The sequence below is a fragment of the Macrobrachium nipponense genome, chromosome 12, assembly GCF_015104395.2.
Source record: "Macrobrachium nipponense isolate FS-2020 chromosome 12, ASM1510439v2, whole genome shotgun sequence".
Lineage (NCBI taxonomy): Eukaryota > Metazoa > Arthropoda > Malacostraca > Decapoda > Palaemonidae > Macrobrachium > Macrobrachium nipponense.
The window spans coordinates 31,740,066-31,764,263 of NC_087205.1; the positions used below are offsets into that span (position 1 = coordinate 31,740,066).

At 43.8% G+C, this 24,198-nt stretch overlaps 1 protein-coding gene and 1 long non-coding RNA gene across 3 annotated transcripts in view; one reads left to right on the top strand and one right to left on the bottom strand.

Annotated features, from left to right (window-relative positions):
* LOC135224458 (uncharacterized) overlaps nt 1-24,198 on the bottom strand; it is a 335,859-nt gene that overhangs the window by 306,909 nt on the left and 4,752 nt on the right. The gene's annotated exons all lie outside the window — the stretch shown is intronic.
* Nucleotides 9-11,456, top strand: LOC135224987 (aminoacylase-1-like). Its single transcript, XM_064264286.1, has 3 exons — nt 9-222; nt 10,653-10,805; nt 11,305-11,456. The coding sequence occupies exons 1-3, from the start codon at nt 130-132 to the stop codon at nt 11,386-11,388; spliced, it is 330 nt and encodes a 109-aa protein (XP_064120356.1). The 5' UTR covers nt 9-129; the 3' UTR covers nt 11,389-11,456.

The following is a 24,198-nucleotide window of genomic DNA, read 5'->3' on the forward strand; positions in this document are numbered from 1 at the left end:
TGGTGATAAAACCTGTTTCAAATTTTCTTTCAAGGGATATTTGTGCGTTGTCCAGGTCAGCCTGGCCATGGCTCACAGTTCTTGCCTAACAACTCGGGAGAGAAGTTGCAGAAAGTGATTAATTCATTTATGGCATATCGGGAAGAGCAAAAGAAGCTTCTCAATGCCAATAAGAACCTTAGCCTTGGAGATGTCACTACTGTGAACCTTACAATGCTACAAGTAAGAGTGTGAAGACTGAATTTTTAGTTATCTATCGATTACAAGAAATATTTTTAAAATTATACTTTTCGAAAGCTTTCTTGTCAAGAAAGCTTTGTATGTAAAAATTTTTGTAATTGCCTTTACAGCATTTTTAATTGTCAGTTGTGATAAGCATGTTCAAAATTGATAACTTATTTTAGCAGTTGCACCATCCATCCAAAAGATGAGTAGAAAGGTTTTAGGTTTTTTTTGAGAGCTTAATTGCTAAGAACAGCCTGCTTGTGCATCTGAATAATAATGATAATGATAATAATAATTGAATTCCTTTGCACATTGTCACTAGTTGGGTATGTGAATGTCAATTTTTTATTTCATGTTTGTATGATAGTGATCAGGGCAGTTACACATGCTTTTTTATTGTAATAATTTCTGATAATCATCTTAGTTTTTAAATAGGGAATTCCAGTACAGTACTACGTATATGAAACAGATAATTGTAAGACTTTCACAAGACCATTTTAAATTTACTTCATGGGGTAACTGGTTGGTGCTAGACAGGAGTGAACAATCCCTCTAACAGAGATTATCTTTGTTCCTACAAAATATACAAACCCTCAGTCCTCTACTATAGGGATTACTTACGGTGAAGCTGGAACATGGCAGTTAAAATTCTTGGGCAAGGTGGTTAGGGAATAACCACCGTCCGATAGGCGGAGAGACCTACCTGCCTTGATGTAAACATTCCAAATTTGCTTTCAGTTATCTTCCCATGAAGATGCATGTATGTGAGCTCTTGCTGACTAGCCGTTAATCATGATTTCCCAGTGGGATCTTCCTTATGGTATATTGTTTTCAATGTGTTTTGAAAACTATACTGTGTTTGATGTTAATATACAAAGCCACATTTTGTGATAAGCCTTGCTAGTCACCTTTCCCCATCGTGTATTTATGGGTTGGTGACAACAGTGTACTATTTACATCCTTATCACTTACTCTCGCCCTTTAATAGTAAGGGCGCAAGAGTAGTATATTTATTTATTACATATTGAATTTTACATTTACACTTACGCTTTAGGAGAATTTACCAGGGGGAAGGATGCTTCTCCTTCCCTAAGAAATCCTCCTGTAGGATTTCTAAGGGGTTACCTCCTTCCGAGGAGGCAATGGAATCTCTTGTTATCTCTTCTCTACCTTCAGGTTCAGGAACCAATTCGCTTGCCCCTGGCTTGAGTTTTAGGAGCAGTGGGAGTGCAGGCTTTGGCTTGCAATCCTGTCACCTGTCTAGAGGTTCACCTCCAGACAGGTGCTGTGTCGGGTTCTCATTCGCGAGTTTTCCCGAGTGTGTGGCCCTCCAAGGGTGGCTGCGCATCTACTGTTGGTGATGGAGCGACCTCTCACTGTCCCAACAGTGGTGCAAGACAAGAAAAGGGCTTGAGCCGTGCAAGTGACTCGTCCTTTTCTGCTAATGCATTGGGCACGGAGTTCTCGTCAGTGCTTGATAGTTTCCCACCTGGTGTCACAATTCTGAGGAATCATACACCTGGAGAAGCAGGGAAGCCGTGGAGGCATGGGTTCTCTCGTTGACTCTTCCCAATCTTTGGGTTCGGATGCTGATTCGCTTGCCCTGCGCTTGTGTTTCGTGAGCTGTGGGAGTGCAGGCTTCGGCTTGCATTCTCTTCACCTGCCTAGAGGTTCATCCCAAGACCGTTGCTGTGTCAGGTTCTCGTTTGCGAGTTTTCCCGAGTGCATGATCCTCAAAGGGGGATCGCATATCTACTGTCAATGACAGAGAGATCTCTCACCATCTCGGCAGTGGCACAGGACGAGAGAAGGTATCGAGCCGTGCAAGCAACTCATCTTTTATGCCAACGTGTCAAGTACTCCCTGAGTGCTCGTCAGTGCTTGATAGATTCCCACCTGTTGTTCTGATTCTGAGGATTTGAACACCCAGAGACTGTGTTCTCCCTGGTTCTTTTTTGTCCTTTTTTGGTGGATTCCAATTCCCAATCTCCTGTGGAGTCTTACATTTTGGGAGCCTCGAGTGCATATTCTGTTGAATCACACTCTTGATCCAGTCTTAAATGCTTGCATTTAAGACTGGTTCTATGCCTGTTCCTCCTCGACTTCTACAGAAGTCAAAGAAAGACCTCTCCTGATGAACATTTGATGAAATTTGGGAGTCTTGGCGAGAGCTTGAATTCCTTGGAAATGGTGCTCTCTTGAGTGTTTTGGTTTTCTATGATTTCCAATTCCAAACACTCAGGCGAAACAGGCATTCCTGATAATTGTTGTTACAAGAATCGGGAGTCTTACTGAGCACTTGATTTCCTGGGAATTTTCAAGTGCTCACTGAGTGCCTGGTTTCAATTGTTTCCAAGCACTTGGGCGAGACATGGCTCTCCCAATTTTTGTTTTACAAGACACAGGAGTCTCACTGAGCGCCCGGATCCCTTGGATTTGCTGGCACTTGCCTAGTGCTTGACTTCATCTGTTTCTGAGCACCTGGTGAGAAAAGGCTCCTGATTATTGTTACCAGAGTTGGGAATCTCACCGAGAGTGTGAATTTATATGAATTCTGGCACTCGAGTACTTGGAAAACGAGATGACCCTCTACCAGTACAGGGGAGTTTGCTCTTCAGTCTGGTTTGGGCTTATGCAGAACATGATACTGCATGCCAACACCTTATTGGTGCATGGTCTCAAGTCCTGTCCTTGTGTCTTGGACCTTAGGATCCAAACACGTAGGACAGCAGACACATAATCCATGTTGTCTCTGTAGTAGCCTCCCACGGGACAGCTTCACCTTCACTCTCTTCATTAGAGAATAAAGGAGGTATGCCTCCAGTCTTTATTCTTTTCTCTTTCGAAGTGATGAAGAATTAGGCTGGTGCTTGATAAATAGGAGCCTATGAATATACTTGTATCTTCTCCTCACAATTTACGTCTGTTATTAGTTGCACTGTCCAAGTATAGGCTCATACCTACACTAAGTTGGTTCTTCTGGTGTGTGACTGAGATGAATAGTACCTTCTCTTTATTAACCTGAAACTCAGGACAGCCTTTCAGGCCTCCTGAGAGTTTCTGGTTTTGATTTTGAGATGTCTACAGGCAGTCCCCGGCTTACGACAGGGGTTCTGTTCTTGAGACGCGTCATAAGCTGAAAATTGTTGTAAGCCCAAAAATTGTAAAAAATACTAAGATCTTACTTTTAATGTTTTGGATGTATTAAAAACTATGTAAACTGCATTTTTATTGTATTTTTGGAGTCATATTTCGTCCGTCAGATTGGTGGTGTAAGCAACGTAACCCTGGAACTTGTCGTAAACCTGGAACTAATTTCTGATGAATACAATTGAAAACTGTCGTAACCTCGGAATGCCGTAAGCCAAACCCGTCATAAGGCGGGGACTGCCTGTAGTGGTATTGTTTGGCAACAACACCTCAGGTTGGCATTATCAGTTAAGAAGAGGGTTTCATTCCCTCTTGTTAGGTTAATATGCAGGTGCTTGAGTATATCTGTAGTGCGCTTGATAGCTCTATAAGCTTAACACATTCCAAGATGGAATGTACTACCAGGCAACTCAGCCTATGGAGTTGAATGAGGGGCAGAGTACTGCCTTCTCACTGAGATATTGTTTGTCGTAGTTTTGTTTCTCCTTTGTCGAGGGTTAACTGCTAATTCGAGTCTCTCTGCCTGACCATCACAGACTTGAAGTAGGCTTGAAGTCCCTGGTTGCTCTGGATTCTCGCTTATGGTTCCTGTCTTGTGCTCTGCATCTGCCATTGCAAGAATCATCAGAGAGAGATGTATCTCATTAGACTCATTATCATATTTATGTTTACCACATGGTACAACAGAAGTCTGTAGGTCTTCTGCTTCGTTGCAGTTGACCCACAGGCCACTGTGATGATTCAGGATGCTTTTCAGACAAACAGTTTTGTCTTCTATATAATTTTTTCTGATTTATAAAGTGTTCAACTACTAGTAGTTCACCCTGAATTGGAGTGAATGTTGGAAGACTTCACCTGCCCTGATAGCTCTGCTTCCAGGGTAAAGAGAAGAGTTCCTCCCTGAACCAACCTTCACAGTGACAAGAAGCTGTTTGTCAGGCAGAACAATCATGTGTTTTATGCAGTTAAAGACATCCAGCCTTTATTGCAAGCACAGGCATTTTTGCCGAACAGCAATGAAATGCTGAAATTCTCTTTTGGTCCTCAGTAAATTTCAGGGATTAGAACCATCCTCACTGGTTGGCGTCATTGACGGGACTTTTTCTCAGTCAGAATTGTGAAAGTTAACTTCTTTCTGATTCTACTACTGATGAGAAACTTTCCTCTGTCTTGCCACCACAGGGACCTTAGGCCTCTTGTTTAAGACACACGAGCCCTTGCGAGAATCATCAGACAGCGTTTTGTTTTTCAAGACCACAGCCCTTCTCTCTCTGGCATTGGCGAAGAGGATAGATGTGTTGCATGGTCATCTTCAACATCACCCTTCAAAAGGTGTGTTTCATGTTGTGACTCCCTCTTGGATGTTGAATCATTCGACATCTGTTTGACGGTTTTGAATCCTTCATGATTCACGACGCCTTGGACTTTGTATTTGTTGATCAAGATCAATCATTACTTTGTCCTATTGATGGGTTGCTGTACCTGCAGAAGACCTGACACCCTTCATTGAATGTTAGTTTCTTTTCTCCACTACTTACTTGCCAGTGGAAAAGTGTCTAAGGACATGGCTTCCTTCAAGTCTGGTAAGGTTGCGAGGATCATTTCTGCAGATAGCTACATCACATGCATGCTATGCCTGAGAGTGCACAGTGCCATTACCTTGGTCCTTTCATTGCATTGAGAAGAATATGTCGGACTGGAAAATAGATGTAGTCCCATTACAACCACATTATGTCTTTCTTCATTCAGATCTTTGCCCACAGGTCCTTTGAACACTTTTTCCTTGGACCTTTGGTGGATGCTCAACAAATTGTGTTTGTTACCCAGCTCCTTCAAGAGGACAAGTTGCATCTCTATTATGGGTGTGGTTCTAGAGTTTAACTCGACTTTTGCTTCCATGGGTGTAGAGTCAGGGCTGAGCAGGCTTGGACTTCCCTAGGCCTAACAGGGCCTCATTAGGTGAGTGGGTTGCTGGGCCACTTCAACACACCCTCTGCAGCGACATCCTCTGCTGTGACTCACTCTGTTGTGACAACCACTACAGCCACTGTGACTCAACACAGGTTTGCCACAGTGCTAACTTTTTTGTTCTCAGGGTGATGGTGTACCAGTTCAGGGTACTCAGTGCCAGGCTCTCGACTGCTCCCCAGGTATCAGCTGGGCACTTTCACAAGGGGTATGTCTGTTGAGGTATCTCAACGATTGGGTTGTCCTGGCAAGCTCTTGCTCACATTTGCTACAGGACATAGATTGCTTTCTCGTTTTTTGTCATGATCTGGGGATTGTGATAAATCTTGAGAAGTTCGATCTCAAGCCCAAGCAGAGGACAAAGTACCTGGGCATGCTGATATATACGGTAGCAGCAAGGGTCTACCCCTCGGACTCTCGTATCATCAGGTTCAGGAAGGCAGCACAACAGTCCCTGTCTTGGCAGGAATAGTCAGCTCACCATTGGAGAAGCTGGTCCCTTATGGGCAGCTTCACCCTTGGTTTCTCCAGTGGAGACTGAGGTAGTTTTGGTCACAGTCTAGTGACCCTCAGTCCTTTCTCATCCCCCTCTCGCAGGTGAGAGAGGATTTAGAATGGTGGCTAGATGACAGGAACCTCTTCATAGGGAGTAGATTTTCTTACTCCCCCTCCAGACATACTTCTTTTCTCAGACACATCGACTGAGGGATGGAGCGCATATTTGGAGGAGTTGCTGACTGCAGGAGTGTGGAATCGCTACAACAGGCACCTTCACATCAACATTCTGGAACTCAAGGCAGCCTTCCTGGCCCTCCAATAGTTTCAGGATCAACTGATGGGACACTGTGTATTGATGAGCGACAATACCACAGTGGTGGCATATGTCAATAAGCAAGGATCGCAGGTGCACTCGGTAGAGCTCTCAGCCAGGTACATTCCAGGCAAGAGGAACATAGTGGCCAACAAGCTCAGATGCCAGAATCAGGTGATAGGGACCGAGTGGTCCCTACACTCAGACATAGCAAACAGGCTGTTCAACCTATGGGGGCGACCAGTCGTAGACTTCTTCACCACCTGGTACAGCAGAAGTTATAGACTTTCTGCTCCATTGTATGTACTGGACCCATGAGCCGCTGCGGAGGACGTGTCCCAACACTGGTGGGACAACCTCGAAGTATACTCCTGTCCCCCGTTTTGTCTGATTTACATGGTGATCAGTTGAGTGCTTACCACCTTGAATCTCAGGATGATTCTGGTGGCTCCCAAATGGTCTCAGGCCATTTGATATCCCCACCTTCTGGCTCTGCTCCTTGATGCACAGAAAGAGATTCTGCCTTGGTATGATCTTGTGTGTCAACTTCACGTAGAACAGTACTATCAGGCAGTGCCTTCCTTGTGTCTTCATGGGTGGAGGTTATCCATCATCTCTTGTGAAAGAGAGGCCTTTCTCGCTGAGCAGCAACAGAAAGGGGCAGATACCTCAGACAGTCTTCTGCAGTAGTATACCAGGGGAAGTGGGCCTTCTTCTGTGGTTTGTGTTGTAGATGGGGTCTCTCTCCAGTCAGAACCACTTTTCAGCAGGCTGTGGACTTCCTCATCTTCCTTCGCCAAGAGAAGCTTCTCTCAGTTTCAGCTGTAAAAGGCTACAGGTCCGCATTAGGCTTAGTCTTGAAGATGAAGGGTGTAGATATCCCTTCCTCTCTAGAGATATCTCTGTTCATGAGAAGTTTTGAAAGGTCTTGCTCACCCAGGGATCTTGAGCCTCCTGCATGGGATGTGACTCTCCTTTTGCAGAGCCTGACTTATGCACCATACAAGCCCTTACGAGAGTCGTCAAAGAGGGATCTGACCCATAAGATCATTTTCCTGCTTGCCCTGGCATCGGCGAAGTGGGTTGGTGAACTGTATGGACTTTCCTTCGATGTGAGTGACTTTGTTGTTAATTCTGCTTTGTCCTGTTAGAGTGTTGCTGTGCTGTCTGAAGAAGACTCGACATCTCCGGCCTGAGTGTCGACGAGACTTTGTTAGCACTGGGGGGTCCAAGAAAGAGGTGTCTAAGAACACTATATCTTTCTGGCTGCGAGAAGATCAGGAAGGTCCTCTGCTATTGGTAAAGATGAACACCGGTACCCTTCGTCGGGTATTGATCCATTCTTCGCATTGTGTAAGAACCTGTCAGTTCAACAGGTATTGAGGGCGGGATTGGTCACGCCAGACCACCACTACTTCACACTACCTTCAGGATATTGCCCACAGGTCCTTGGACACTTTCCATGGGACTGGTGGTGGCTGCTCAACAAGTTGTGTAGCTTACCCAGCTCCTTTTAACAGGACAAGGGTGCATCTCACCTTTGTTGTACATTATGAATGTGTGATTGATTGGCTCACCTTCATCCCCTTCATCCTACTCTCTTCCCTCTGGCAGAGTACACAAACCATTATATCCTGGCGGCTGATGCAGGTGAGAAACTCCTCAGAGCTATCAATCTATTTTCTTTGACTAGATTATAGAAGCTTATATAGCCTCTCCTTCCCCTAGCAAGGGCAGAAGGAGGCCTTGACATAAGACAAACCCAACGATTGCAAGTGTCCTATTGGCAGTCTCATACTCCACCATATGAGATAACCCAGCAGTCTAACCTTTGATCCCGCAGTTCAGAACTCCATTTATATGTCAGAGGCTGGATTTCTTCCCTTGTTCTTATGACCAGGAAGGAAATCTCAGGTGTAGTGAAATCCAGTCAGCTCATAGAGGCTCAGTTAGATTCCTCCCACCAATCAGTGAATCTTCTTGTAGTAAAAGAACAAATCAGAGTTTTTTTAAAGTAAATTGCATTTTTCCTAACGATTCAAACCTGAGGCCCTTTACTCTTATGCCTACCTCATGCCATCCCTCAATCTGCGACATGGACCTAAAGTAAATTGGAATGTTTACATCCAGTCGTGATGGACTTCCGACTATTGGACCAGTAGTTGCCGTAACTACCAAACCACCTTGTTTGAAAGTTTTAGTGGTCGTGTCAAGGCTTTCCCTTAAGTAATTCCTATTGTAAAGGGCCTCATGTTTGTTTAGTTAGGAAAAATACAATTTACTTTTAAAAATTTGTATTTTCTGGACATTACATTTCTCCACTACTTCTCATTCATAAAACATTCTTCATTGCACTCTGGCCATGCATCTTGGCGTTCCTGCTCACAGAACAAAATAGCACACTGAAATACAAGGTATTGTTTGTAAGAAGTGTCATCTGAGATTTGATATTGATGGTACAGTTTTAGATGGTTTTGCTTGTTTAGATGAAATGGAACTTCTCCAGATTTTTTTTATTGATTACAGAGTTGTAGTTTTAGTTAAGACCTACCTCAGAAGAAATAGTGTTTAAATTGGATGAGAATTGCTACTACAGCTCGGTACCCAATGCTCCTAAATTATCAAGTCTCATTTATTTAGGTGCCATATCGTTACATTCCCAAGCAGCCAACTATCTAAATCCCTTTACAGTACAGCAGCTCAAAACTAGAAGTCTTTGTAGTGTCGTCATGGTTATTACGTGTACGTCTAAGAAAGCTTTTAATTTTAGCTTAAATGATCTTGTATAAATTTATTTTTTACATACCTGTTTAAATTTCTTGTTCCATATATGGACATTCTGTATTATGGAGGACTCCTTAATAAGTTAATGGCCTTTGTGGCATGTTCAATAAAATAAGATTGTGGTCACATGCTGGACAGCATTAAGATTTATACGAGTGATTTCACTTTGTACCTCATGAATACTGAAGAATTTATAATATGTACACATGTATATGCTTGTTTCAAGAATGATACAGATTTTTTTATGTTTGTTTATGTATTTTCACTGCATAGATAGAGGCCACTTTGAGGTAAATTATTTGGTAGTTTTTCAGATGTCATTCAGTCAAACCTCAGTTTTCGTACGCTTCTCTTTCGTACATTTTGGTTTTCATAGAGACTTTTTTTCTACAAAATTTTGTCACTGTTATCGTATGTTTCCTTGGTTTTTGTATACTCGGAAATGCTCCACCTGGGGCCCAGCGTGTGACTGGGCCCCATATCGAGCACCCAAACAAATCTTCCCATCTTCTTTCGTGACCCATTCTGCTTTTGTGTAGCATGTTGTTTTTGTGATTTTTGGGCTTTTTTATTTGAGGGTAACTGTTAAATAAGCCATCATGGGGTCAAAGAAAGCTCCAAGTGCTAGCTCTTCTGTAAAAAAGATGAGAAACACTATAGAATTTAAGAAAGAATTCGTACCAAAGTGTTGGAGGAAGTTGCATGCCGATCTTGGTGATAAAATGCCTAACAACAAGCTCTGCTGTTAGTGAATTCAAGGCCAGCAGAAGCTGGTTTGAAAAATTCAGAAAACGAATGGGCATACATAATGTGCCTACTTCAGGGATTAAGGACATGTTTGCAAAGTGGAATGATGTAAAACATTTTGTGGAGAATTATCATCCCAACAAAGAAGTTGTAATCTGTGTTTCCAACATGTGTAATGACAATGCTGTATTGAACTTTAGGCAAATTTTTTTAAAATGCCAGAAACAAATGTCTCAGGGCAGTTTTGTAGTGTGACAGGGGTCCCTTAACTCTCCAGCTGGGCCTAATACCAGTAAAAAACAAAGTGGGGAAGTAACCTCAGATAGTGCAAGTAAAAAGAGAAGAGAAGTAACCACAGATACCTGAATTCCTTCTGGAGGGAGATTCCCCTTCCAAACAATAACCTCTTCTCCTCCCTCTCCCCTCCTCTCCATCTTCCATATGCTAACAAGTGTTTTCCATAATTATTGTTTCGGTTTTGGTATGTATCGGTTTTCGTGGGAGGTTCTGGAACAGATTATGTAAAAAAACCAAAGTTCTGCTGTATTATGCTTTGATATGTTTTTGTGATAGTATTCTTATTATGTTTGAATAACATTATTGATGGCCTCAAGATTGCAATTTGAATTTGTCACTGTATAGTACAGGCAGTCCCTGGTTATGTTTAGGGCAGGGGGTTGGTTCCGTTCTCAGTGGGATGCTGATAAGCAAAAACCCCCATTAACCAAAACTTGGCAGTTTATGGTGCATAATGCGGCGATAATCGGTTAATGGTGGCAATAACCGGTTAATGGCGCTTCTGTTAAGTATGTTATGGCGCCATAACTCTATTATCAGCACCTTATCGCGCTGATAACTGAAGCTCGGCATGTTATAGCACCATAAATTGCTGATTTTGTGGCCCATTAACCGAGTCTGCTGATAACTGGGGACTGTCTGTACATTCAGGTAAAAACTTCTATTGTAGGGAGGTGTTCAGTTCAACGTGGTCCCTGCAGAACTTTCTGTGGGATTTGATGTTCGTATTGCTCCTACGGTTAATCTAACTGAATTTGAAGAGAAGGTCAAGAAGTGGTGCAGGGAGGCCGGAGATGATGTTACATATGAATTCCAGCAGAAGGTTAGTTTTTGCCCGTGTTTTCAATCTTTGATGACTAATATAAAGATTTTGATGTAGCAGTTACTGAGAAGAAAGAACATTTTATGGGAAAGATGAAAAATACACTGTTGGACATTTTTTCAGTATGAAGGAAAATATAATTGGCCTAATATTTGAGACAGTGATAGAATTGTAAATAGCTCAAAGTAAGACAGTAATTGAAGCAATAGTAGCTACAGAAAACAAAAGGCTAGTACAGAACTGTTGCACCATAATAGATTATGTTGAAGATTGTAACATCGTCTTGTTGGATATTCCCAACCTGAACATAAAATACTGGGATAAAAAATTAATACTCTGCAATAATGGACAAATAAGATATTTTGGTAGTGGTTTAAAATAATATATTTTATAGAATTTCTGTTCATTTTTATATTTTGCTGTGATCTTTTAAGATTTATAAGGACTGATCTTTGAAGAATCAGGTGATTGTGCTTACTGAGTGAATGTGTATTTACAGGCTATGTGTCAAAATACAACATGTGTAGAGGATGGGAAGAGTCCTTGGTGGGATGCCTTCAGTGCCGCATGTAAGCAGGAGTAAGTATTTCTGTTTTTATGAAGTACGGTTAGACATCAATCACTTAATGAAATATCAATTGAAATTAGTCGTCACATTGTGCAGAGCTCATGTTGTAAGTTGATTTAATATTTGCTTGTTTAGCACATTCTTGGTAGCAATTAGTATGATAAAAAGGGAAATCATCCTACTCTTTTTTTTTCAAATATATGAAGGGACAACAAATAGAAATTTGAAATACATGTACCAGCAAGAATATGGAAGATATATATTTTACAAAATGATGAGAAGGGTAAAATGTATCTGTTAGAAAAGCATGGAAAGTAAGTAATTTTGTAATATCATAGACAGTTAATATTAATGTGCCATTGGACATGTGTTCTAAGAACAACTGTGAAATCTTCTTTGATAACATTTCGTGCGGGTTTTGAAGTACAGTTGTGGCATCTTGGTGAGAAGGTTGGAACCACTGCTTTTACAGGTTTCTTTTACTGATGTAATTGTGCCTTTGTGGACATGAAATTGGAATTGTTTGTCCTAACGTCTTAACGACAATTTGTGTAATTACCATGTTCATCAGTCTTTTGCAGAAGCCCTTGTCCTGATTATTGCTTTGAGCATTTCTAATATGGCTCTAAATTGTTTGTTAAAAAGATGTTGATGTAAATACTAAGCATATGGTGTTGCTCAGTATTCAGTAATCCAAACTAATGTGGCCTAGTTTGGTTCATAAGCTGGAAAATTTGGGATAGTGACCAACAGATTGCCAGTTCTAGGATTGCTTATAGATTCCACCTCACTGAAAGTTGGGGTGAGCACTCTCATCTTGATGTTGGTATCACTTAATCAGAGTCCAGGTTATAGATTCTTGGGGGTATCTGCTTTTTATTGATAGTGCTTTTAAAGCTAGAATGTATGTTATTGGATACAGTATTCAAATTACAAGGAAATAAGGTTGGGTAGAAATGTAAGGAGTTGCCTTAATGTCATACCTTGTATGAGTTCTGGGCTAAATGAAGATGACATGCATACAAATTTTCATTTGTTCCTACATAATATGAAAACCCTCAGTCCTATACAATAAGGAATTACTTAAGGCAAAACCTGGATACGGCCACTAAACTTTCAAACAAGGTGGTTTGGTATTTAATTACCATTCCAGCAGTTGGGAGTCCTTCCCAACCTGACATAAACATTCCAATCTGCTTTTGGCTGTTGTCTAGAGAAGATGTGTTTTTCATCGCTCTCTGCCCAAGTATTTGCTGTTTCTTTCAATATTCTACCTCACATTGGGATCATTTTGTGTTTATATGATACTTGTGTGTAATATAGTGCATTTGATTATATCCAATAATGCCAACCTACAACTTTGATTTGCGTAAGAAAACTGCCTTCTGCTGGCGAGTATGTCCCAGAGTTGGTGGTAAGAAATGTGGGAATTTCTACTCTCTTGACCCTCATGCCCTTTGCTCATATTGCTGGGGGCATGAGTGCACTAAATCTAGTACAGTGGTACCTCGACATACGAAAGGCTCAACTTACGAAAAATTCGAGTTAGGAAAGCAAGTACAGTGGTACCTCGAGATACGAAAGGCTCAACTTATGAAAAACTCGAGATACGAAAGCAAATACAAAAAATTTTACGACTACATACGAAAATTGCTCAAGATACGAAAGGTTGTTGCTGTAAAGTCCGAGATTCACCTGGACCACCAATAACAATTTTAAAACTTATGCGCCGCCAACTGAGTAGACTCGCTACCATCCTCCTGCTCTCCCATTGGTTCCTGATGCTATTCACCGCCATGAGATCCTTTGGTATTCGTTCGTTCTAACGATTTCGTTTATTAACGTAAATTCGTTAGTGATTTCGTTGTAGTATACTTTACCGTGTTGTGTGAGAACTTTACTACATACGTATACAGTGTTCCCCCCGTATTCGCGGGGGATGCGTACCAGATCCCCCCGTGAATAGTTAAAATCCGCGAATGTTTGGAACCCCTATAAAAGCGCTAAAAAACAGCCTATTTCGTTAGTTAAAACTTAAGAAAAACCACTAAAAACAAAAATTTTCATACATGGTTTTTTTAATAGTTTTATGACAAAAAGTGCATTTTATGATGAAATTGATCACAAAAACCAGGAATTTGTGGATATTTCTCATAGAAAAATACCGCGAATGCGCAAATTTTCCGCGAATAATGCAGGGAAACGTTCCCGAGAGAAATCCGCGAATGTGAGAGTCCGCGAATCCGGAAAACGCGAATACGGGGTCGACTGTACGTACTACATAACATAATTACGTACAGTATATACGTAGTCATGGGTCCCAAGAAAGTTGAAATTCACGGAAAGAAGAGGATGCTCTCTTTGGAGACGAAGATGGAGATTATCAAGAAGTATGAAGCTGGTATGCAATTGAGTGTGATCGCCAAGGAATATGGCCAAAATCCTTCGACAATAGGCACCATCCTTAAGCAGAAGGATGTCATCAAAGCAGCTACACTTTCCAAGGGCGTCACTATTTTGTCTAGCAAGAGGACCCACGTGCACGATGAATGGAAAGGCTTCCTCTTGTCTGGATAAAAGAAAAAGAAATCGCTGGCGATACGATAACGGAGACGGCAATCTGCCAAAAGGCCAGCGCTATTTTCGACGATTTGATTACCTAGGCTGAAGACGACAGAGGAGGGAATGCATCACGCCAACCGCAGACTTCAAGGCTTCGCATGGGTGGTTCGAGAAATTCCGTAAACGGACTGGCATCCATTCGGTGGTGCGGCATGGGGAGGTGGCCAGCTCAGACATGAAAGCGGCCGAAGCCTATAAAAAGATGTTCGATGAGATGATGATCAAGGAAGGCTACAGTTCTCAGCAAGTCTTCAACTGTGATGAGACTGGCCTTTTTTTGGAAAAAAATGCCTCGTCGGACGTACATCACGGAGGAGAGATGAAGCTACCCGGGCATAAGCCTATGAAAGACAGGCTTACTCTCGCACTTTGTTCCAACGCAGTGGGGATTGCAAGGTGAAGCCCCTACTTGTCTATCATTCCGAGACTCCTCGAACCTTCAAGGCCCACAAAATGCTTAAGGAGAAGCTTCCAGTGATGTGGAGGGCTAATGCAAAAGCCTGGGTAACGAGGATTTTGTTCACCGAGTGGGTAAATCTGTGTTTCAGCCCGAAAGTGAAGAAATTCTTGGAAGAGAAGCGCCTCCCTCTGAAATGCCTGCTGGTGTTGGACAATGCCCCTGCTCACCCTCCTGGCCTCGAGGAAGATATCCTAGCGGAGTATTCCTTCATCAAGGTTCTTTATCTTCCGCCTAACACCACCCCTCTCCTCCAGCCCATGGACCAGCAAGTGATATCGAACTTCAAGAAGCTGTATACGAAACATCTTTTCAAGAGATGTTTCGACATCACCGATACCACAAACCTCACCTTGCGTGAATTTTGGAAGGAGCATTTCAATATCGTAATATGCATCCGACTCATCGACCAAGCTTGGCAGGAGGTTTCGAGGCGAACTTTGAATTCCTCGTGGAGGAAACTCTGGCCTGATGCCATATCCGCCCGAGACTTCGAGGGATTCGACGTGGGCGAAGCTGGTGCTGCAGATTCAGAAACAGTTGACGATCCTGAAACTGTTTCGCAACCAGATCTTGATGAGATCGTTGCACTCGGCAAGTCCATGGGGCTGGTCGTCGACGAGGACGACATCAATGACCTTCTCGAGGAGCACCAAGAGGAGCTTACGACGGATGACCTGAAGGAGTTGGAGGCCATGCAACATAACGTCGTTCAAGAGGAGTTCTCTAGCAGCGGAGAGGAGGAGGAGGACGACTCTATGACAACGGCAGAAATAAAGGATGCTCTAGCTGCTTTTCATAAGGTGCAATCATTCGTAGAAAAGAGACACCCCGAAAAGGCTTACACAGGTCGTATGCTTGCACAGTTCGATGAAGTTTGCCTGAGTCGTTTCAGGAACATTGTCAAAAGTAGGCAGAAGCAATCTTCCTTGCATAGTTATTTTTTAAAGAGGCCTTTAGTAGGAGTAGTAAGCAAAAAGGAAGAACCAAGTGATACTAAAAAGCAGAAAGTTGAAAGTGGTGAAGAAGTTGAAATTTTGTTAAAAAGAAAAAAAAATGTAAAGTATAAAAAAGTAAAAAAAAAAAGGGATTTTGACGAAGGAAAATCTATTTCTGGGTGATTGGCTCGTGTCGCCCTGTGAAATAATCCTTAAGTTCATTATTTCTAGGTAAATAATCTAATAATTACCAGAGGAAAAATAAAATCAAGAAAAATGTCAGTAAAACTGACTCGCTCACTCTATAAAAGAAGTGTCGTATGGTAACAGGGGCGAGTGAGACCACTACCACGAGCCATTTACCATTTAGACCTTCCATCACAAAATCCCCCACCTGAGAGAGCTGATACCAAAGGGTGATGCGCCCGCTACTACTACTACTACTGACGCCAAGCGAGAGCAGCGCCTCTAGTGGCCATCCTTTACAAAATGACCATCTTGTCCTGCAGGGTGGGCAAGGAAAAACAGGGTGGGTTTTCACAGGGCGACACGAGCCAATCACCCAGAAATAGATTTTTCCTTCGTCAAAAATCCCTTTTCTGGGCTCAGCTCGTGTCGGCCTGTGAAATAGTACCAGAGAAACAGACAAGATGACAAGGAAGGGTCAAAATGAAACAAAAACTATAATAAGATCAGTATATAATATTAATATTAATATAAGGTTACTTAAAATTAGCTTAAATTAAGTAATGGTAAGTACAGTACAGTATAATGGTAACCAAAACAATTACATATAAAGATTCACTAAGATTAATTAATATTTACAAAATATACAAGTCCATTGTGTTCTACCCTAGCATAAAAATAAGGGTAGAGAAACACTGAAGCACATTTATATGCACAATGTGTGGGTGCCCCTAGCAAAAAAATAAGGGGCAGTCCACCAAATGAATCCTAGCGACTAAGGCTAGAGTACCACGTAGAGCATAGCAGTAGGGTGAGGCATGTTGGACAAGGTAGGTAGAAAGGAGACCTGGATCTTTTATACTACAACTACTGTGCAGAGTCAGGGGAAACTATATTTCCCGCTGCTACTACTGAAAATTTTAATGATTCCAAGGACTTCAGGTAATGACGTTTGAAGACTGTCGGTGATTTCCATCCAGTATATTCTTAAGATCCTCAAAATTCATATGTTGGAAATAATTAATTGAAGTAGCTACTGCCCTGATATCATGTGCTTTTGGAAATGATTCTGGGTTGGCTTGTTTAATGAAGTAAAGGATCTGTTGTCTGATTCCTTTAACTGATAAGGTACCACCTTTTTCCCTCATAAAAAGAGGACCTGAGGATCTAGAGGATGTCCGAGATAGAAAGGCTCTTAAGGTTAATACTGGGCAAAGGGAGGGATCTTGCAGAAGTGGGATGACTTTCCAAGGAGCCCACCTTGCAAGAGGATCCTCATTTTTAGCCAAAAAACTGCGATCCGGAGAAAGTAGAACTCCTGAGGGGAGAAATTCTACATGACCCGAATCCCTGGATAGAGCCGACAGTTCTGAAATTCTGCCCTGATGGCCAGACTTAATAAAAATAACGTCTTTCTAAGTAGCATTATAAATGTGCAAGACGAGTTGTCAGTATCTGAGGCTAGTTTGAGGACGTCATTTAAAAACCATGAAACTGAGGTAGGCCTTTCGGAAGGTCTAAGTCTAGCACAGGCTTTGGGAATAGACGTAAAGTAAGATTCTGTTAAGTCTATTCGAAAACCCAACTGAAAGATTTTCTTTAAAGCCGATTTATTAGTAGTAATGGTGCTAGCTGCTAAGCCTTTTTCAAACAAGGATCTGAAAAAGGATATAGCTAAATTAACTGTCATGGTTGTAGTGTCCGTTTCCTTCAGGAAAGATGCTAACTTTTTGACGGCCGAGTCATATTGTCTATAGTTGACCCTTTTCCTTTTATCTGATTCTAGAAAAAGGATGTTCTGGGGATTGATGTTAGCATCTTTTTTAGCCGCAAACTTCATGAAGTCCATAAAGTTAGGGTCTGAAGAATTCCTGAGGAAGCGAACACAGTCCTCATTTCTACTGGTTGCGACAGCTTGGGGTTGGGAATCCGTTGAGGTCGGAGACCCAACTCCAGAAGCAGAGGATACCAGTTGCTCTTTGGCCAGTCTGGAGCAATCAGGGCTACTAGACCTTTGAAAGTCCTCAGCTTGCTCAGAACTTTCAAAAGAAGATTCACTGGAGGAAAGACATAGATTCTTTTCCATTGATTCCAATCTATCGACAGGGCGTCTGTGGCATAAGCCAGAGGGTCCAGGTTGGGGGCCACATAGCAAGGAAGCTTGTGGTTCGTCTGTGAGGCGAATAGATCTACTTGGGAGACCTGGTACTCTCTGGCATATCCACTGGAACGACTTGTCGTCCAGAGACCATTCTGATTCCAGAGGGACTGACCGGGACAATGCGTCCGCTATAACATTTCTTACCCCTGCCAAGTGGGTGGCAGATAGGTGCCATTTGTGCTTGTTTGCTAGAGCAAAGATGGCTATCATGACATGATTCACGTGTTTGGATTTGGACCCTCCTCTGTTGATGCAGTGTACTACTACTGCACTGTCCAAAACTAATCTTAGGTGAGACTTCTTTGGGGGAAGGAGTCTCTTTAAGGTAAGAAACACTGCCATTGCTTCCAACACATTTATGTGGAGCTGGCGGAACTGGGCGGACCAAGTCCCCTGAACTTGTCTGTATTGAGAGTATCCTCCCCAACCGGACAGGGAGGTGTCCGTGTGAATCGTTAACGCCGGAGGAGGATATTGAAGGGGAACTGACTTGGCAAGATTCTTCACTTTTGTCCATGGACGGAGCTGGTTGCGAAGGATTTGTGGAATCACTGACAACTTGTCTCGAGATTTGGCGTTTGCTCTTGAACGCCAAACTCGATTTATATCTTTCAGTCTTGCTTTCAAAAGGACGTCTGTCACTGAGGCAAACTGAAGGGAACCTAGGATTCTTTCCTGGTTTCTCCTTGAAGCTTGTTTGTTTTTGAGAAATTGCCTCACTGACTTGGCTATTTCTTTTCTTTTGACCACCGGAATTGACAGATTGTGGGAGGATAAATCCCATTGGATGCCTAGCCACTGAAAACGAGTCTCCGGAGTGAATCTGGATTTCATTTTGTTTATCTGGAACCCCAGATGTTCCAGGAATTGAACTACCTTCTTCGTGGCTTTGAGATATTCCTCGACGGTTGGTGCCCAGATCAACCAATTGTCGAGGTACGCTACTACCATTATCCCTTGCGATCTCAATTGCTGGACTACTACTTCCGCTATTTTCGTGAATACCCTGGGGGCTACGTTCAGTCCGAAGGGCATCACTTTGAAAGAGAATGTCTGATTTCCTAGTTTGAAGCCTAGGAATGGGCGGAAGTGCCTCGCTATAGGGATATGATAGCATGCGTCTGTAAGATCGATAGAGGTGGTGACAGTCAGCATTTTGAACCTGTCGCAACGAATTAATCTTAGACTTTGACAAGTCTAAGATTACCCTTCTTTTTGATGAGCCTTTCTCTGGCACGCTGAACAAGCGCCCTTGAAATTTTAGATGCTTGACTCTCGCCACAGCTCCTTTCTGAAGGAGTTCCTCCGCATAATCTGTCAACTCCTTTGATGGTACTTGATAGAACGATTTGTTTGGTGGGGATCTTTGATCCAACTCCAACCAATAATCCTTTGGACACAATGCTCTGTGCCCATTTGCTGAACCCCCACCTGTGACGGAAGAGGAACAGCCTCCCTCCTACCTGGGGAGCCTCACTGCTGCTGTGCGGGTTGACCTCCGTGCCCTCCTCTGAAGTGCTTGCCTCTTGCAGCTCTTCCTGAACCTCGCTGACGAAAGTTACCTCTCGCCCTGCTTCCCCTTGAGAACCTGTTAAAGGCCGGGAATGCTTGGCTTTCATACATAGAGTTGAAAGCCGGCGAGACGGTGTATGAGGTCGAGGGCTGATTTTGAGGGGACAGCAGAGGATGGGCTGGTTTTGCTTTGAAGTCGAGGGCTGACCCGGTTGAGTAACTGGGACAGCCAGGACGAAGTTCTGCTGCTGCTGCTGCTTCTGGTATGGCTGGAATCTCCTATTAGTCTTTTTCAACTTCTTACCAGAAGCGGGTGGGTTCTCTTGCTTCCTTTTGGATGAGATACCCCATCTGGCTCTAAGGCTCTGGTTAAGCCTTGAAGCCTCGTGATGTACCTCATTCACAGAAGCTTCTGGGAAGAGGTCCGCAACCCCACATGTTGGAAGCAAGAAGCCTATTAGGTTTATGCCTAATGGTGGCTTCTTGCAACACATGCTTTCGACAATTCCTCCTGGCAGTGAAAAAGTCGAAAGCGTCTGCTTGTACCGACTGAAGCTGAGACTTCGCTAGGATCTTGAACAGTGGTTCCGTGGTGTACGAGAGGGCAGCCATTTCCGTGATGATCAGGGAGTTAAGTGACCTCCCAAATCTAGTTCGGGCATCAAATTCTGCCTGAATAAGGCTATCAGGCAGTCTAGGGAGCTTCTCACCGAACTGGTCCATAGCACAGTCCGGTTTCAGCTTTCCCCCTGTGAAAGTAACTGGCAGATTCTCCCACAGCTCGCCGAAGGCAGGGAAGAGCGGGGATGTTGGTTCCGCTTCCCTTAGTTGCGGAATGGGTTCGTCCTTTAGTACGGCTTGAAGAGTTTGTCTTGAAGGCCTGGAGTTTGGTATTTGTGCAATCCCAATCCTCCAGGCAATGAACCCACTCCCTCTGGGCATGATCCCTGCTGTACAAAACAGTCTCCCTAGAGATCTTGTCTTCTCTATTGAGAGCTGTTTGAGTCAGCCTGGCATACCCTATGAAAGGCTGAGTCAATCCGGGGGGGTAGAACTCAAAGTCCTCAATCCTTCTCGTTCCACACTCCAGAATAGAAATCATGCCATCCTTGAAGGGAGCATAAGCTGCCACCCTCCAAGGATTATTCATAGAGAAAGCCGGCAGGGATTCATAAGGTGGTAACTGGACTAAACCAGTACCTCCTACTGGAAAGATCGCCTGTGGAGCCTGATTCAGGCCAGCGAAACTGTCATCATGTTCTCTAACACGGTTAGAGAGGTCCTGAATCGACTGGCCGGACTGATTGATAGTACTAGAGAGTTGAGCAAACATTTGCTCAAATCTCGTACCGAGAGAGCCGACCATCTCTCCCACTTGCTGTAATACTCCTGCCGAGAAGGTGGCAGGATCAAATGCACTAGGTGCTGCCATCCCGACAGGAGTCACCAGAGCGGATCCAGTGGATACCGGAGAAGGTACTGGCTCGGCCGGAGCTCGGACCTTCTCCTTAGAAGCCTTGCTTCTTGACCCTCTAGAGTGGGAAGAGCTAGACTTTGCCTTCACCGCATCGGCGTAGGATGTCGAAGACTTCCGTGCCGAAGAAGACGACGACTTTTTGGAAGTCGTCTTCTGGAGGGTCTTCTGTTCTCTGTGTCCCTTCACTTTCGGGGGCACAGAAACAGCAGGTGAAGGAGAAGGGATCTCATATCCCGTGAAGCCTTGGAAAGATGAAGAAGAAGGGACAGGAGAAGAAGATCCAGGTGCGCCCAAAGGTAACCCTTGAGCGCCCGAAGCACCTACCTCGACCAACAAGTCCTCGACACCTACCGCCATTGGCTCAATGTTGATGTCCAGGGTAGCGACGTCCAGCACCGTTTCCTGCTTTGATATACTCCCAACGCCTGCTGCACTTCCCGCTGAATGGAAGCTATGAGTGGGGCTGCAGAGGCGGGGTCTACGTACCCCGTCGCCTTCCCTCCTGGGAAGACCTGGATAGCCAACTTCTTGTCTAGAATAGATGGCTGTCCCTTGGCGGCGTTCTTACCAAAGCCGCCTACTCAAGCTTTCAAGGTTGCCAAGGCGACTTCCTTCACGGCGGCAGCCTGAAAGAGAGGGCGATGTGAAGCCTCTGATGGCGGAGTTACAGCTTAAAGTAAGACTTAAAACTAAAATAAACAATTGATTGTAAGAAAATTGTCCAGTAACCTACTCACCCCATCCAAAAGCTGACTCACGAGGTCATAGCATATAGTGTATGCTTCGTGGTGCCAGACAATCAACTCGCCGTGGGTAGTGGCGCACGGGCATGGGTCCTGCACTCCTCATGGCCACAAGGGTCGTGGAGGACTGCATTGCAGCCTGGTTCCTGGCAATTGGTAGCCTGTAAGTGGAAGGATACATGAGTATCGGGATTACACACTTACAGCCTAACATAGGCTCCGTTGCATGCCGGAGTATGTAAGTTAGAGTAAAACTAATCCTCTACCGCAATACGTGTGGTTAGTAGGGCGGTATGGTTGGGGTCCGCGGCGTACGCCGGGAACAGGGAAGGAGACCAACCAGGAGTGGTGACGAGCCCAAAAGAGGAGAAAACCACGACGGAGAACGGCGGAGGCAGACAAGAAACATAAAAAGAGTGATGATAGTATATATATAATAACATTTGTAGAGGGCATGTATACTTATAGAGTAAGACATGCCTTCCTTCCGACTACTAGAGGAGTGCCCGGGTAAGTAAGCAAGCTCTCCTCCGGTAGCGGAAAGAAGGTACAGGGTGGACCCCCCCGTAATTAGCGGGGGATGCGTACCAGACCCCCCACCCCCGTGAATAGTTAGAATCCACGAATGTTTGGAACCCTATGAAAATGCTAAAAACAGCCTATTTTGTTCGTTAAAACTCAAGAAAAACCCACTAAAAATTCTCTATACTTGGTTTTTTAATAGTTTTATCACAAAAAGTGCATTTTATGATGAAATTCATCAAAAAAACCAGGAATTTGTGGATATTTATCATAGAAAAATACCGCGAATGCGCGAATTTTCCACGAATAATGCAGGGAAACGTTCCCCAGAGAATCCGCGAATGTGTGAGTCCGCGGATGTGGAGAACGCGAATACGGGGAGTCCACTGTATCACTAGGCAAGCTATATAGACCACTAGTAAATCCCTACCCGCCAGCTGGCGGAGCCAGTAATAACAGATAACCGAAGGGGGGGGCCCCCGGCTAGTGAGCAGGGGCTCCGTCCGTTATGGTAGGAGCGGGGAATGGAGGGGGAGAGCGGACTGGGAACACCGGGGTTGGCCGCGGCCGCGGGGGGAGGATCGGGGTGGCCAACCCCCACCCCGGTACCCTAGGACTATAAGTGGTCACCCAGGCACCCAGCTGGTACGGGCCTCCTCGGGCCCCCTCAGAGAGAGAGGGAGGTAGGCTACAGTGGTTGTCATGACAACCGAGGAGGGCCCGGCCAGACCCCTCCCTACCACGTGGAAGGGAGAGAAGGGAGTGGGTAAGGCGCCCAGGGGAACACGTGATCGAGGGTGGACCAAGGAGCGTAGCAACTCAACCACTAGGTAGAGACCACGTGAACCCAACTGTAACCAACGCAGGTACATGGCGCCAGAGCTAGCCTAACACACTAAAATAACACTGATATGAAACGTTAAATAAATAAATACATTAAATAAAATACGTAAAAGAATAGAAGGAACTCACGAGTAGAAGAGAAAGGAGCCCAGGAGGAGGCGAACTGATCCGAAGAACAGTCGACTACTCGGAGCCAGCCGTAGCCGATGAAGAGCAAAAGCTGGGATGCTGGGCTGGAGAAAAACAGTACATATAGCCCTAGATACCAAACCAAGAGATAACAGGTAATAAGGTATGGGCTGTGTATCCTAATTCTAAAATACGATGTAATAAGAAAATGAACGCAAAATAAGAGCCCATAAAGGACAAGACGTCCCAGTATGGGAGACTGGGAAATCTTAACAACACGAGGCGGCTCATGGCCGCCACGAGTCAACCAGGTGACCGTATATGACCTAAAAAACGGAAAATACTGGTCCCTGGAAGACCAAAATACGAAATCTTAACCTTTCGGGCACTTAACTTAGCCGTGGCGATAGCAGCGCGTTCCATCGTAGAAAATAAGATCACAAAAGCGAAAACAACACGAGAGACAAAAATCACAACTGGCGTTGTTGAGCTAATGATAAAGGATGGCCACTAGAGGCGCTGCTCTCCGCTTGGCATCAGTAGTAGTAGTAGTAGCGGGCGCATCACCCTTTGGTATCAGCTCTCTCAGGTGGGGGATTTTGTGATGGATGGTCTAAATGGTAAATGGCTCGTGGTAGTGGTCTCACTCGCCCCTGTTACCATACCGACACTTCTTTTATAGAGTGAGCGAGTCAGTTTTACTGACATTTTTCTTGATTTTATTTTTTCTCTGGTAATTATAGATTATTTACTAGAAATATGAACTTAAGGATTATTTCACAGGCCGACACGAGCTGAGCCCAGAAAAATGTAAAAATATAAAATGAAATTTTTATTTTTTATTTTTTAAGTTTTTTGTAAAGTTAAGTGTTACAGTTTTGTTAATGTGTTTCGTAATATCTGCCGTTTTGTCCTCCTCCTCTGTCGCCACTGTCGGAGATAGCCTCACTTGAAAGGTAAGCTTCCACATTTTACTACATACGTACGTATGTACCGTACAGTATTTCTTGTATACCATGTACACTAATACACTTTATTTACAGGTATATCAGCAGTACATATAAAGTTAGGTATTGAATGGTCCAAATTGTTGTTGTATTTATTGTTTATAGGTCAATTTAGCTTTATTATGAAATTTACTGGGTGTTTTTTGAGGGCTTGGAACGGATTAGCCATTTTACATGTAAAATGCGGTCCAGATACGAAAAGCTCATGATATGAAGGCCGCCTCGGAA

Bases quoted from the DNA above. Each gene is read 5' to 3' on its own strand.
- LOC135224987 (XM_064264286.1), top strand. From the start codon at position 130: ATGGCATATCGGGAAGAGCAAAAGAAGCTTCTCAATGCCAATAAGAAC. The intron at 223-10,652 runs GTAAGAGTGTGA...CTTCTATTGTAG, and splicing joins TGAACCTTACAATGCTACAA to GGAGGTGTTCAGTTCAACGT. The intron at 10,806-11,304 runs GTTAGTTTTTGC...GTGTATTTACAG, and splicing joins CATATGAATTCCAGCAGAAG to GCTATGTGTCAAAATACAAC.